A 16,677-nucleotide genomic window follows, 5' to 3' on the forward strand; every position below is an offset into this window, starting at 1 on the left:
GATTCAGTACATGGCTGCCAATCACACTATAAGGTAAAATGAAAAAAGATGAGGGATATTTCAAAGTCATCCTACTTTGATCCTTTCTCTCCCTCCCACCCCTGCCCTTCAGTATGAAATGTCCTTACTCAATACATAGGCAAGGGTATGTGTCTATACACAAGAACATTCACGCTTATAGTAGAGCTTTTCTCCTCTATTTAGAAAAATGGAAAAAAAATTTCTGTGGAGTAGACAATAGCTAATATTGCACCTTTTATATGAATCATTTTTAGACGGCGAATCTTCATCCTTGGGCCTTCCCATCATGTGCCCCTCTCCCGATGTGCACTTTCCAGTGTGGATATATATAGAACACCCCTATATGATCTGCGAATTGATCAAAAGGGTAATTGTATATAAAGAATACAACTCTTGCGGTACAAAACAAAACAAAATCTTAGGAAGCTTTTAATTCATTACTACCTTTGTGGCTTTGCATTTTGGCCGATTTACCTCTGAATGTTTCACATAAAAATCTTCACTGTATTTATGTAGGCTGTGATGCAGATGCAAGTACTGTTAACATAGGCTAATGTCTCCAAAAATAGAATGCAAGAGGTGTTTTTCATTAATTTTGGGAACCAGTTATTCTAGATTAGTTTGCCCATGTTGGATCTGAAAATCACTGTTACACCATTTTCTGAGTCAGAAGTCTAGAATTTAAATTGGTTTTCAAGCGGGTTTCTCTTTGAGTCTATATAGGAGCTTGATAGAAACAATCCAAAAATGACTTTGGAGTTTTAATTATCTACAAAATTTTAGAATAGATATGAAAAATGTCCAACAATGTCAGATGCAGCCTGTTGTGTTAGCAGTTCTTTAGAGTTGTCTAATTCTGTAAGATGTTGGAATTTCATGGTATGACTTTTACCATACTAGAAACACACAGCAATGTGTTTATTCTGGGCATTTATTCTGGTACTTTATGTTGGCTAAATTTTATTACTGGTTTTATGATGGCTGAAAGCATAGGGCTGTCAGCTTGTTTATATTTTTAAATGTGTGAGTTCATTTTTGTCTGGTTGGCATGGCAGGTTGCCTTCGTTTAAAGTAAATATACAATAAATGATTGATTTATAAAGATGTTTAGTTTATTGCAAGGGAAAATGTTTTTGTACAGTTGGCTCTCCGTATCTTTGTCCACATATTCAAACATCCACAGTTATGTGGACGAATCTTGATTTTGCCATTTTATAAAAGGGATACCATTTTAGTATACCATTGTATTTAATGGGATGAACATCCACAGATTTTGATATCCAGGTTGATGGGGGAGGGGTGGTCCTGGAACCAAACACCATTAGATACCAAGGGCCCATTGTACATATGCTTCTGTTATAGATGCTAGATTGAAATTTCTTTCAGCAGGGCATTCTTCAGTCTAGGGGCAGCTGCAGAGAAAGTCCTTTGGGTGACAGTTGCTAACTTAGTCAGGGCTAACTGAGGTAAATGTCTCAAAGTGGACCTGTATGGGGCAGATTATACAGGTGGAGGTGATTCTGTGGGTAATCTGGACTCAAACCATGTAGTGCTTTAAAGGTATTAACCAACATTTTGTACCTTGACAAGAAACTAATCAACAGCCAATTGAGTGATTTTAATACTGGTTTATGATCACTCCTGGATATACCATTAACCAGTGTGGGTGCTGTGTTTTGAACTAATTAAGGTTTCCAAACGTGGTACATATTGGCTCAATGTATAGCACATTGCAAAAGTCTAGCCTTGAGGTTACCAACACATGCCTTACCATCTTTAGTTCTCCCCGCTCTAGGAAGAGGCACAGCTGGCATAACAGGTGGAGCTGATAATAAGCAGTCCTATCTGTAACATCTTTCTGAGCTGTCATTTGGAGTGATGAATCCAAAAACGCTCCCACGCTGCAAACACAGTCTTTCAGGAGGAGTATAACACTATCCAGGACTGGTTGACAAACCCCCAAAACTAGGTTAGGACTCTTGACAATAAGCACCTCTGTCTTGTCTGAATTAGGCTTCAGTTCATTTTCCTCATCCAACCCATTACCTCCTCTAGGCATTCATTTAGAAGATTAGCTGAGGCTGGTTTTAGAGACATGGCGAAATATATTTGGTGTCATCAACATACCAATAGCACCCTCCCCATGACTCCGGCTGATTCCTCCCAGCGGTTTTATGTAGATGTTGAATAGCATTGGGAATAGAATGATACCCTGGGGTATGCCATATAATAGCTCCTTTTTTGAGGAGCATCTATCCCCAAGCACCACCATCTGGAACCTGCCTGAGAGATAGGACCAGAAGCACTGAAGCATAGTGCTTCTGATTCCTTAGTTCCCCAGGTGTTCTAGAAAGTTACCATGGTCAATGGCATTATGTATATGCTTGTCTATAAATTCAGTAAATTATGTCCAAAAATTGACCCCAAAATCCCAGGTTGACGTATTTAGGGGGAAGTATAATAATGTGATAGCAGATCTTTCAGATTTCCCCATGCAGTCTACATACCTGTTTATTTCTCTTTCACCAAGCAAAAAGAGTCCTGGGAGACTGATTGCTTTTAAACAAACAAGCATAGTCCTTCCCCCGCCCACTGTCTGGGGAGTAAAGGATGAAACAAAAGCTGAAACGCTGAAGCAAAAAACCTGTTAGAGGCTCTCTTGCCACATGCGCACATACACACACCGAAGGAGCCTACAAGTTTTACCCTCAATCCATAATTTTGGCCCAAAAACCTACCCTCCACTTCTAGATGAGGTCGACTTATAGCATGGATATATGGTAAATGCTGCTGAGAGGTCCAAAAGAGGTTAACACTCAGGAAAGATCATCCACTAAGGTGACCATAGCAGTCTTAACTCCTTCTCTAAAGCCAGTTTGAAATGGGTCTAGGTAACTTGAATCATCCAAGGCTGCCTGGACCTGGGAGGTATCTGCCCTCTTGATAACCTTGTCCAGGAAAAGGAGACTTGATACTGGTCGATAGTTGTTTAATTCCAGGGAGTCCAGGAAGGGCTTTTTTAAAAGAAGTGGTTGTACCATCGCTTCTTTTAAACAAGATGGGAGACTTGCCTCTCTGAGATGTTAGTAATATATTGTAATTGAGATCTAATTGCATCTTGTCCCTGGAAGAGCTAGCCAGCCAAGGAGGTCAGGGATTGAGAGGGCAAATTGACTTCCTTACTTGCCCCAGCAGTTTGTTCACATCAGTGGTACTCACTTGTTGAAACTGATCCAGTGTAATTCTACTCACAGAGTCGCTGGACACGCTATTGTCAATTCCTGCTATAATGATGGCATCTAAGTCATCTCTTATCTGAGTGATTTTATCTGTGAAGTGATTGTTAAAACCATCACAGTAAACTGCTGAAGGCTGTAGAATTTTATTAAAGAGGGAGGGTGCTTGAAAAATCTCTCACCACCCTGAATAGTCCAGCTGGATGGGAATTCGCTAATGAAATAGGTGCAGAGAAGAAGGTTTTTTTCACTGCACATATTGCCACTTTATAGGAACAAAGATGTTCCTTATATCATGTCTTGAGTTTTCCACCCACTGTGCTGCAATTGTCCTTTTTGTTTCAGCTCCTCAAGGTCCACTGTATATCAAGGAGAGTACATTTGGGAGCCCTAGTCAGAGCTTGGTTCCATCTATTGACCAGCAGGATCATCTGTGCTGCCAGCCCTAAACCCTCTAGGCTTTCTAGAATCCCAAAGGATCCATTAGCTTTCGAGGGCAGACCATCTTAATAGGTCTACCACCCATACAGAAGCAGATAGTAGTCGTGACATTAGCTCTGAACAGAAAATGATCTGTTCATGACAACTCTGAGGTGTTAATCACTTCCACTGACAGACCTGTTTGCTCCAAGCTGAAAACAGCATTAAAAGTGTGACCTGTTGCATTTCTGGGTTCTGAAACCATTTGGGTTAGGCCCACCATTATCATGGATGTCATGAGCTCCCAAGCTGCACCTGAAAGACTGGTCTCAAGTGGGATGTTTAAATCGTGCAACATCAAACTGGGCAATTTCAGCACCAGTTTTGAGACCATTTTCATGAGCTTGGCCGAGGGTCTATTAGGGAGTAGGGTAGACAATACACTAACAGAATCCCCAATCTATCCCTGTATACTTGTATCTGAATGCTATGCTTTCTTGAGTTTATCCAACTGCTTGGACCTTTTTTTTATCCAAGACAAGCCTGAGAAATGGAATCAGATTAAAGCGTGAAAGATCATCACTTTGTAACCATAGCTCCTCTCTTTGTAGCCACAGCTCACAGACTAACTGTATACCCACAAGATGGGCACTCTCTCATATAGTATTCTGTAGGTAGCAGCAAGGTGTGAGTAGGATTTTTTATTCCCTCAGTTTATGAAATAGCATATGTCTGGTAGCATCTGTGATTCTGATATATGACTCCACCTAAAGAGGAACAAGACACAAGAATGTAACATTTAGGTCAGTTCCCAACTGATGGCATAAAAATAAATATTTATAGGATGCTAAATCTAGCTCACCATTTACATCTTCATGACAAATTCCTTGGTCAGTCTAGTGGCCATTTCTGTGAGCAGCATGGTAACAAATTAGATAGAGCTTGACGTGCATATGTTTTCCATGCTGTGTGCTATTCTTACAGTTGCAGTTATGAGATGATATTTGATGCTGTAATTGTTAACAGCATGGATATACTGGTCTTCTTGAAATGGTGAGAGCTGGTTGCAGAAAATGTAGGCTAGAACTAGCTTTCTGTATGCTGCAGTGTGAACTATCAGTCACATGTTAGGTTATTTTGTTTTCTTAAAATGGTGCATCAGCAGAAGAAATATGTCTGTGTGTCAAGATGGAATTATAAATGGTGTCAGCATAGTTCTTAACTGCATGCACTGCAGCTCTCCTGTCTGCTTCTTTATGTGATACCTACACTTGTGCTATATCAGTAGACAGATCATTTGGCACTGCCTGCCTTTCATCAGATTCTGCAGTAATAACATCAGGACTTTCATTCAAATGTAAGATGAGATGATTTTTAAAAAGCTCAAGGAATATCTGTGGTATTCCCAGACAATACTTTTTTTTTTGTCAGAGGGACATTTTTGTTCTTAGTAATGTGTGTTGCAATTACTGATTTAAAATATTTGTACAATCTTCAGGTGTGTTAGCTCATGTTAGCTTACCCAGAATAGATAGTGTCCTGCTAGTCCATACAGAGGAAACTTTGACATATTTCACAATGCTTGATGCATAGTCTTAAACTATAGATAAAACAGTGTTGTTTTACTCATAAGTAAGAAAGGGTTCACAGATGAGGCACTGACATCATCATTACCAGTCATCATTATCATCTTTGATCCTCCCCATATAATAATATGCTGTAACTTATGTCTAAAGGTATGGTGCAGCATTGCCTTTGACCCATTCAAAGGAGCACATGTCCTGTTCTCTGTGGATATGGAGATCCTTGTCTGTTCTTTGTGGCTATGGAGAGCAATTCGTATCCTTAAATGAAACTGGTGACATCAGCTGTAGAAATGTATGCAGGCAGTCTGCTCATTTTGTAAGATGTTTGGTGTGAAAACCTTCTGAAATTATTCTTCATCACCTTCCCTCAGCCTCAGATCTATAGTCTGAATCCCCTCAGAGGTAGATCCAACTAATCATGTGCACTCCAATACCTTTAATCCTCTTGTCGTCATTACTATTCAAATTCATTGTGCGTATGTGTATGTGTGTGTTGGTTTTGTAGGTACTTGATGGGTTTTGTAGGTATCCATCAACAAAATTCTGTCCTATACAACCAGAAAAAATATGAAGCATTAGTTCAAGACTCCAGATGGATGCAATTTTGAATTCTTGGTTTCCATTTGAGCAATCAGCTTGGGAGCTGCAATTTTTCAAATTCTGCATAGCTGAATTAGTCCAGAAGAGTAAGTTCCACAAATGAATGAAAAACACCTCTTGCATTGTTTTCCAAAAGAGTTTGTAGTTCACACTATTAAGAGCACTGTTTAGCATTTTAGTAGTGAAGAAGTTAATTGGAATGCTTCTGTTAGTTTGTTGGGCTTTCACCAACTTCTGAAAGCCTAGACACTGTGTAGGGGCCTAGCTTTTATCTGAGTAAAAACATTCATTTGCATGTTTTCATCATGGTTTGGCATCTTACCACTCTGGGAACTAAAGGGACTTGATTGCTAACCGAGGGCAGTGAAACTTGGTGATGCTAGCAACCACTGCTCACAATTATATCAAGGTTTCTGTAGCCTCTGTGGGTTTATCATTTTCAGCAGTTACACTATCAAAACCGACAAGAACTCAAAGTCTGATCTGTAAAACACTACCATTTGTGACTGACTGAAAGAAATTATTGAAAGAAAAATGGGTGTTCTGATGTTTTAGTTGCATTAGGTGTCTTTTTTGAGGAGAGCAAGCATGGTTTGGTGGTTTGAGCAGTGGACTACAAATCTGGAGGCCAGGGTTTGAATCCCTGCTTGGCCAAGTAAACTCACTGAGTGACCTTCGGCAAGTCACACTCTCTCAGGCTCAGAGGAAGACAAAGGCAGACCCCTTCTGAACAAATCTTGCTGAGAAAACCCCATGATAGGTTTGCCTTTGGGTCATCATAAATCAGAAATGACGTGAAATCACACAACAACAACAGATACCTTTTTATAATATTTTACCTGAAAGACAGATGCATCTTTGTAGTTTAAGTAGTATAGAGGGAATGTTTTTCTACCATGTGGACATATTAGTAGGAGTTCTTGCCATAAGCAAGTATTCTTCAGTAGGCTTATTATTTTGGGAGTAAGCCTCTGTATAATGTTAATATTGGTCTCCATATGTAAACTTATTTGTTTCTCAAGTAAAAGATACAGCTCAACATATGCAACATTCAGTTGTTTTGATACACTGAATTGGGTTAAATGCTGTGTAACAAAGCATTAGAAAAATTGGCATTCTGGTTTTGTATCTACTGTTCTTAAGCTAATGTATTTGAAACTTCTCAGTTTATGCAGAACTGTGGAAGACTGGAATGTTTGAACGCATGTCTCTGCAAACAGATGAAGATGAACACAGTATCGAAATGCATTTGCCTTATACTGCTAAAGCCATGGAAAGGTATTTATTAGAAAGCTGCATCTTTTGTAGAATTTGCATCTCTTGATTATAATATCTGTATAATTTTGAGCACTGGATTCTGTATGTATGTCCCCCTCTCATTCAGAATATGTTGGATCAGTATCTTTGAGATTTGAATGCATAAAAACTCAATAAAAGGAGTTAAGGCTGTGATTGAGACTTTTAGAAAAAAGGGAGAGGTAGAGGTTAAAAAATAGAAATGAGAAGTGCAGAATTTCTGGTAGAACATGGAGCTTTATAGGCCCCATACAGACAGGCCAAAATAAAGCTGCTTTAGGTCACTTTGCAGGTATGCTGTTTAAATGATGCATGCATCCTAAGAGTCCAGAAGCTGCGCCAAAGCTGCACTCCAGTCCTTAGGATTGGATCGTGGCTTTGGTGCAGCTTCCAGACTCTTAGGACGCATGCATCATTTAAATAGCATACCTCCAAAGTTACCTGATGTAGCTTTATTATGGCCTGTCTGTATGGGGCCATAGTCTACTTGACTTTCTTTCAGCTGATTAGTCTACCTGTAGCTCTTTCTCCTTTGCTGTACAATTTAGAGGGATAGGTATGTATAAACAAACTCAGTAAAAATTCCACCAACTGGATATATTTTAAAATAAAACAAAACAAATGAAGCAGGATTTGAAAAGGATAGGAAAAATAAATCAGAGTAAAAACTCTCCACATAAAATCTCAATAGAAGATAAAAACAGCATAGCTCTTTAGATCACACCCTATCATGCCACCCATCATTTTCATCATGGGAATTCCATATCCTTCAATGGTTTGAGCAGTAGACAGAAATCAGGATGGCACCTTGTTCTATTTCACAAATCTTATTTCTATTGTAAGGAACACAAATCTTGCTAAACCTTTTATCTTCCCAAGTAGCGGTTACAGTGTGTGTGAATGAGACCGGGGGGGTGGGGGGAGGGCTTTAAATAAAAGTATTCTGCTTGGTACAAAAGGGCTTTTGGGAAAAGTAATCTATTAAATACAGATCATTCTAGTCCTGATACTAAACGTTTTGACTGTGTTTCTGCCTGCAGTGTATTGCCTTGTAGTCTTGTACTGCCTCAGTAATTGAAGTAATAATAATAATAATTATTATTATTATTATTTGTATCCCACCTCTCCCTGTATTGGATTGAGGTGGGTAACAACAAACAAGTATTCTTATTACGCTATTAGATAATAACACACACTGTTTTCCTAATATAGAATAATGAAGTTATTAATTAAAGTATTTCCTTTCACTGTGACATAATTGATAGTATAAGTGTGTTGTTGTATTCAGAAAATAACCTGGCTTGGTCATGTATTTCATAAGTTTTGGTTTTTTAAGGCTAACATTCATACTACCACAAACTTTAAAAAATGTTTGGTGGGGAGCATAATGACCAATCAAACTACTGTTTTATAAAATATCACTTGAATTTTGTTTTGTTTGTAAAAAGGTAGAAATTCTGAATTGCCAACTGATGGGAGGTCTACAGAAGTGAAATTTGGCATATGGGAAGAACACAAATAGAAGGGCAAGGATAACATTTAGCAGGGCACTAAATATGTCCTGGATCTTTATAAATATCAGCTTCTTTTTTCCCCTTCCTAAGCCATAAGGATGAGTTTACCATTGTTCCTGTATTGGTTGGAGCACTGAGTGAGACAAAAGAACAGGAATTTGGAAAACTCTTCAGCAAATATTTAGCAGATCCTTGTAATCTCTTTGTGGTTTCATCTGACTTCTGCCATTGGGGTAAGTTAAATCATGTTAATAGTTGTGACCCCCAATTATATATATGTCTGCACATATTCACAGAAATATCACTTAATATTAGAATACTGTATGTTTGACAAACCTGTTCAGAAAAATTGAAGCCAAGTTAGATAGTTTCATACATTTGTGTAGTGTGTCAGTAGTGACAAAGATAAGATTGCAACATTTAAGAGAGTAAATTAGTACATTGGGTCTTAAGAACTAAAGTTGTTGTCCAAAGGGAATGTGCTGTCAGTATGATGATATATTTTTTCTATACAACCAATTATTTAAGAGGAACCTTGATGGCGCAGTAGTTAAATGCCGGTACTGCAGCCATTCACAGCCACAAGATTATGAATTCGACCCCAGGCAGGGCTCCAAGGTCCATTCAGTCTTCGAGCCTTCCATAGGCTGCTAAAATGAGTACCCAGCTTGTTAGGGGCAATTAGCTTACACATTGCAAACTGCTTAGGGAGTGCTTAAGTGCACTGATAGACGGTATAGAAATGTACTGGCTATTGCTATTAAGAGTGTTAAAGATTCATAAAGGTTTTTTTTTCCCCCAAATTTTGCATCACAGATCTATATTGGAGAATTCTTGTCCATATTTGTCATTCTCTACTCAGATTAGAATTGCAAAGTCAGCAAAAGGTCATGCACCTGTGAACTAGTTTTTTTTCTGGATTCTTTCCCAGATTCTTACTATAGGCTCCTCTTATCAATGCTGCCATGGGGTAAAGCAGGGTGGGAACATTTTTTTAAAATGTCAGTGGCTACAAACAGTTTGAAAAAAAATCACTGTCTTTCTACCTTGTACATAGTACTTCTGCAGATAAGAGAAATAAATAATATCTCTTTTGCAAATTTAAAATAAACAGTTCCTTTAAAAAAATAACATTGGTAGTGTAGAGTTGGAGCTTCTAGGAAGCCTAGAGGCCAAATTCCAATTTGGAAAGAGTCTCATGTGTTCTGACCCAGCAGTGGCTGGAGCTAAAGGTTCGGTGCAGGGCCAAATATCATTCTTGCTAATTTTGACCTTTTCCTACCAAACATAATTCAAGTATATGCATGTCTACTCAGGAGCAAGTACTTTGCAACAACTTTCCAGGCTGCAAAGCACAGGTTAGTTTCATGCAACAGCTTGGATGACAGCAAAGTGCACTTGAGTTCTGCGGTGGGTATTTCAATTATAAGAGATCAGAGAACTTTTGATCACTGTTTGGAAATAACAACTTACACCTAGCTTATATGCTGCTGATACTGTTCGTGGGTATAAATGTCTTTCAAATGCTTGTATGAGAGGGGGGAGATAACCTAATCTCTAAATATTAAATAGGCTATATAGAATACGTTCATCTTCACAAGTTTGGAGCACAGGTAATCAGAAGGTGATGAGAGGAAGCTCCAAACATAAAGGCTAGCTAACAATGGCAAAGAACCCACAATCCCTCAGTCTAATGGGAAGCCAAATTTGTTTCAGTATTAAATACAACAATACAGTTAAATCAAAGCAAGATAAACTTTTTCAAACTGAATTTAAGGTCCAGTTGAATTTAATTTAAAATTATGTCCTTAAGAAAGATACAACAGCCAGCTGAATAACAAGCCCCATCCTCAATAGCTGCCAAAACATGGTTGAATAAAAAGTTTTTATTTGCTGGCAGAAGGATAATTTGGGTCAGGTGCAGTTTAGGCTTCCTTGCTAGGGATTTTGAAAACTGGGGGAAGGGGGGTAACCAACATGAGACTCTGGAGACCAGGGTTCAATTTCCCACTTGCTGATGAAACCCACTGGGTGATCTGGGCAAGTCACGCGCTCCCAGCCACAGGGAAAGGCAATGGCAAACCTCCTCTGAACAAATCTTGCCAAGAAAACCCTATGATAGATTTGTCTTAGGGTCACCATAAGTCGGAAACAATTTGAAGACAAACAACAACAATAACTAACAAGAATAACATGTTTTGCATTCCCACCAAACATAGGTTAAAAGGTGGTTGTACTGAGACATCCATTGTTACGATCCCACCATGGTGATCACAATGCATACCAGCACCTGTAGCAATCCCATCTTCCATCTACCTACAGTTTTCCTAGGTTGAGGTTGCCACCAGTGAACCCCACTGGATCCACTACCACTAGGGTTTTGTGTAAAGCTGTTCTTATTAGCATTTAGGTTCATAACATAGATAGAGTGACCAGGTTGTCAGCATGGTTATATTAGCAATTAATATAATTTTATTAAATACAACTTATTTCACTCTATTTTCCACCATATAAACATGTGTAATTACAGTTTTATTGTATAATGCACTGCTTACAAAGTGTTTTAAAACATGACAGAGATATCTTTCTCATCTTCTCTCTCCCTCTTTAGAACTCATACCTTCCCTTCTTCTATATTCACCCAAATCCTAACTTTATCTGGCATTTTCCTCACTCTCACCAATAATTAACCTCCTAGTGTTGCTCTTTTAGTTACCATATATACTCTACTATAAGTTCACCTCACATATAAATCTAGTTTAGGTTTGGGGGCCAAAATTATGGATTTTGATGTGAGCAAGTCGAGGGTAAACCTTAGGGACATGTAACAAAGGATCTAAAGGAGGAAGCAAAGGAAAACAATGGCAAATAACTTACAAAATTACAGCAGGCATAACTGTTTGTGTTCACATTAAAGGCTAGATGGATGAGAGAGTGGGGGGCTCAGTGAATCCAGGACAGATTACACTCTTGCTTTTCACCAGGGGAGAGTTCCTTTTTTAAAAAAAATAAGAATTATTTGAGTTACATTGACCTGTGATTAAGGCAACTAAGGTTTTTTGGGTCAGGTTTTGGACTAAAATTTCTAGACGCACACATTAGTGTACGGTAGTTCATTTCATCCAGCTTTTTTCACAGTCTTCATACATTTCCTAACCATGAGCTCGTACAGACAGGCCAAAATAAAGCTGCTTTGGGTCACTTTGGAGGTATACTGTTTAAATCAGGTCGGCAACCCCCGGGGGCCGCCATTTTGTTTTTCAAAATGGCGGCGAAGTCTTGCGCGACCTTCCCCGCCATGTTGTAAAACAAAATGGTGGCGGCCTAGAGGCGAAGTCTTGCACGACCACAAGAAATGTCACGCGAGACATCGCCGAGGCCCGTTGCGGCCGCCGGAGCCCTCAAACAGGGCTCCGATGGCAGCAGCAGGCCTCTGGGAGGCCCGTTACCTTCACTGGGGCCCTCCAAGAGGACTCCGGCGGTGGCAGCCACCCTCTGGGAGGCCCGTCGCCTTCGCTGGGGCCCTCCAAGAGGCCCGTTTCCGTTGCTGGGGCCCTCCAGGAGGCTCGTTGCCGTCGCTGGGGCCCTCCAAGAGGGCTCCAGCAGCGGCAGCGACCCTCTGGGAGGCCTGTTGCCGTCGCCGGAGTCCTTTTGGAGGGCCCCAGCGATGGCAAAAGGGCCGGCAAAGAGGAGGAGGCCTCCAGCGCTGGCGGCCCCCGCCGGCTTTTTTGCCGGCCTCTGATGGGGCCTGGGGCCCCGTCAGGGGCCGGCAAAGAGGAGGAGGCCTGGCTCCCGGGGGTGGAAGCTCCGCCCCTGGCACGCGGCCCTGCCCCCGGAGGGTGTAAGCTCCACCCCCGGCTTCGGCCCCCCCAGTTGTCTGAGGGACAGCAACCCGGTCTCCGGCTCAAAAAGGTTGCCTACCCCTGGTTTAAATGATGTATGTGTCCTAAGAGGCCAGAAGCCACACCAAACCACACTCCAATCCTAAGGACTGGAGCACAGCTTCTGGCCTCTTAAGATGTGTGTGTCATTTAAACAGCATGCCTCCAAAGTGACCTGAAGCAGCTTTATTTTGGCCTGTCTGTACAGGCTCCATGCTTACCACATAATAAGAGCACAAACCTTTTAGATGTTCATAATCATTTAGCATCACATGATCCTCCCCTGAAGATTTCAAAGCCTGTCCAAGCTTCAATGAGATATGATCCTACAGGTAGTCTGGACCAATCTTGTATAGGCCTTTATATATTATGACCAGACCTTTCAATTGTACCAGGAAAAATACTTTTTTACTTGATTGTTTCATAACAGTGTATTTGATACTTAGTTATTCGCTCTTTAATTTGCTGGTGTTTTTTTTCTATTAAAGGCCAGAGGTTCAGATACAGTTACTATGATGAGTCTCAAGGAGAGATCTATAGGTCTATTGAACACTTAGATAAAATGGTAAGTATTATTTCATAGCATCTGAGTATTAATTAGCCTTTCACCAACACTTTTACTGCATTGTAATATTCTCTGTTAAGTGCCTTCCCATGTACTGCAATATACAGTTAGCTCTAAACATAATGTTACCAGGCTTACCATAGGGAGTTAATGTAAGTTGTAAATTAATTCATGAGATTTCAAAGAATAGGTAATTGCAGTGAGCACAAATTGGTGCCATCCAGTCAACCAAGAATTGATAGGACTACTTGTTGTTTAAAGGGGCAAGAAAGTAGTTGTTCTGTTCAGGTGAAAAGTACTGTAAAGTGGATTTTTTTTTAAAGTTTGGGTTGAATAGGATGGGGGAAAGGTGATTTCAAATACTTCCCGCAGAAAAGGCTTTGTTTCAAACATCTAGAAATCCATCTAGAGGCTAAAGGCAAGTGGGGGAAGGGATGGAAAACTCCCATTAAGAAAATATTGGAGCAGAGGCACATTGTAAATTAGTAATTTTTAAAATAAATAAATGCTTTTCTGTTAGAATAATTTCACTTTCATGTAATAGTTGTAAGCTTTATTGCTCTCTAGTGAGGATAAATGTGTTCTGCTATGTAGAAGCCATAAGGTCATGAGGCAGCTACATCAGTGCACTTCTGTTCTCCTTCTCCCCACCTTTTCTAACTTATGACTAAATTATTAATAGAATCCAAGCTTCTTTCAGGACAACATGGGTTTATCTTATGTATTTCATTTACATCTATGTAGGCTAGAGATCATTTAGCTTACTCAATTTAAAGAACAAATAAACCTTACTTGCTGGAAGTGCCAGCTCAGCTTCCTACTAGAGAGCAAAAATGCTGCTGCAGAGCTTTTTGGAGATTCCAGAAACGCCTTGTGATTATTTTGGGGGGCTTTAAAAGGAACTTGAAGCTTTGAGGATTCAGCTTTTTTTAGGGTCTTAACTAAAACAGTATCTTCCGCTGTGATATGGTACTGATACTGTTACATTTTTAGATGCTATACTTGTCCTGATCTCAGTAGCAGCCATTAAGTATACGCAGCAGCTATTAAGTGTACTCAAGCCCCCAGTGTGCCAGAGGACTTTGCAAAAGTAGATTATTTGTGTCATGCTAATCTCTGATGAGGTAGAAGCAATGTGGATTCCACACATTATTTCACATATTCCAAACTATTGTAGTAGCTATGTTGATGACACCATCAGGAATTGAGAGGCATTTTACTTTCATGTCTTGGGTATATTTGAGTCCACAGAGAGGGAACTGTGATTATCAGGAGTACAGAAATGGATATGGGTTAAATACAGTCATAGCATTATAGAGACAAGAAATATCTTTCAGGTCAAATTGACTTGTGGAAATCAAAGCTAAGTTACCGTCCTCCATTTTCAAGACTTTTAAAAAAAAAATGCTTAATGAGAAATCATGCTTGACATGATATAAATGCTGGTTGATAAATGCAGTCCTAATAATTAACCATTTCTTGATGTTCTCTTTAGGGTATGAGCATTATAGAACAGCTTGACCCTGTGTCCTTTAGCAATTACTTGAAGAAATACCATAATACAATATGTGGAAGACATCCAATTGGGGTTTTATTAAATGTAAGTATAGTTGTTAAATGAAGCTTAAATGCAGCAGTTGTAAAAATACAGAACACCATGATGTAATATACAAGCTGAAGTCTCTTATTACTTAGGCCTATGGAAATATGCTTGGCATAGCCTGAGAGAGCTTGGAAAGTTACATTTAACAAGAAAGACTATAAAGACATGCTGAAGTCATCTATAACTGAGCCATGGTAAAGTGCCTGACCATCTTCTTGCCATTGCTCAGTTGTGGATAGTTTCAGCACAGCATTGTATCTCTTAATAAAAGTAACTTTCCAAGCTCTGTTGTCACCCAGTTTTCTTCTTCCTCATTTGGATGGTTTGGGCACAGTTTGGGGTTGAAACTTAATGCTGGATTAGGGCTTTTGGTTTACATACAGCCTTCCAGCCTTTTCTAGGTCAGTATGAGTACCCAGCTTGTTGGGGGCAATTGATTTACACATTGTAAACTGCTTAGAGAGTGTTAGTTTACTGTTAAGCAGTATAGAAATGTACTTGCTATTGCTATTCCTATTAGTTCTGATGAGTTGTGTGAGAAGTAACAGTTTTACAGAAGTTGCCTTTGACCATCTCTTGTCAGTAACATGAGTGGGAATCTTCAGGCCATCTGTATAGTCATTTATTTACACCCTTAAAATAATAATAGAGAATTGCACCTCTAGGAGTCACAAGTGGACACACTTCTATAGAGCAAGCCCACTTCCCCTTTAAAAAGCAACACCTTCTTCCCCTTGCTCCAAAGGTAGTCTTCTGATCACTTTCACTTTTGCTAGAAAGAGCAGGCATAGACCAAGGAGTCGGGGGGGGGGGGTTAAAAATGCCCCTCTGATTCTCCAGAGATATCCTCCTCTGCTCCAAAAAGACCTTCTGTTTGGCTTAATTTTTTCTTTGCATGTATCATCTTTCACAATGTGAAAGGGAAGCAAATATTTTCTATAAGAGATGACACATTTTAGGAACTGGTAGGAATTGCTTTAATGGCCTCTTTGACAATACTCATTATGGATGTATGAAAGAACTCAGAGTGCTGTTAAAAGTCCCTTTATAAAAATGTGAATCTTGTTTTTACCTCTCTAGGCTATCACAGAGCTCCAGAAGAATGGAATGAATATGAGTTTCTCATTTTTGAATTATGCTCAGTCAAGCCAATGTCGAAACTGGCAAGACAGCTCAGTGAGTTACGCAGCAGGAGCACTGATGGTCCACTGAACCTCTGACTGCTCAGGGATGACACCTGCACACTCAATGGGGTCCCAGCTTTGCCCTTACAAAGATGCAGTTCCTGGTCTTTGGGTATACTGAAACCTCAAACTAATAGAACTCTTCTTTTTTCTAGTAGGTGTAGTCCTTCCTTAGTTACAACTCATTTTAAAATGCTTTCTTGTTTAGGACAAGGGAAGGAAGGCTGGTGTCAAAATGTTGTGACTTCTAAAAACCAATGGCTATAAAGGTATGGTGGCAGACGGTCCTTGCAGATACAACATGTAAAGCATTTACCACATCCCAGATTTGCACTCTGCAGACCTGAGCACACATGTACTCTGCTTTCAGAATAGTTTTGCAAGTTGTAAACAGAAAAGGGTGGAAGCTTTTTAATAAAGATGCATTTATAAAAGATCCTGTATTAGAATATAATAAAACTCCCAGTATAGTCAATTACTACCCGTGTTGTACAACAAATATCTTCTATTTTAGTTGCTAATAAAGGGCTGCACAAACCAAATTGCTGTGTGGTGATTTTTTTGCTGGCTTGCAATTTTCTATATGCATTTTTTTTAGCTCTTCATTTCTCTTAAGTTTCCATGTGTGATTTCTTTGAAGCAGAAGTGAATAATTTATCCTTCCAAATACTAGACTGGAATTCATGCTTTCCCTCACTGTTCACTTTTCTGGCTAGATGTGTTTGATGCTGTCTCTGAAACAGGATGGCCAACCCCATCTCTACTTTATAA

General features: G+C 39.6%; 1 protein-coding gene across 1 annotated transcript in view; it reads left to right on the forward strand.

Moving 5' to 3' along the window:
• The window catches only part of MEMO1 (mediator of cell motility 1), a 34,635-nt gene extending 18,196 nt beyond the window's left edge, over positions 1–16,439 (forward strand). The window contains exons 4-9 of the mRNA XM_089529789.1: positions 276–388; positions 7,030–7,141; positions 8,764–8,906; positions 13,043–13,119; positions 14,615–14,719; positions 15,803–16,439. Coding sequence (XP_089385915.1) covers positions 276–388; positions 7,030–7,141; positions 8,764–8,906; positions 13,043–13,119; positions 14,615–14,719; positions 15,803–15,934 — 682 coding nt within the window. The 3' untranslated portion in view covers positions 15,935–16,439. The remainder of the gene's footprint in view (positions 1–275; positions 389–7,029; positions 7,142–8,763; positions 8,907–13,042; positions 13,120–14,614; positions 14,720–15,802) is intronic.
• Positions 16,440–16,677: the final 238 nt, after the last annotated feature.

The sequence above is a fragment of the Sceloporus occidentalis genome, unplaced genomic scaffold, assembly GCF_023333645.1.
Source record: "Sceloporus occidentalis isolate IW3139 unplaced genomic scaffold, rSceOcc1.0.p SCAF_6, whole genome shotgun sequence".
In the NCBI taxonomy this organism is placed as follows: domain Eukaryota; kingdom Metazoa; phylum Chordata; class Lepidosauria; order Squamata; family Phrynosomatidae; genus Sceloporus; species Sceloporus occidentalis.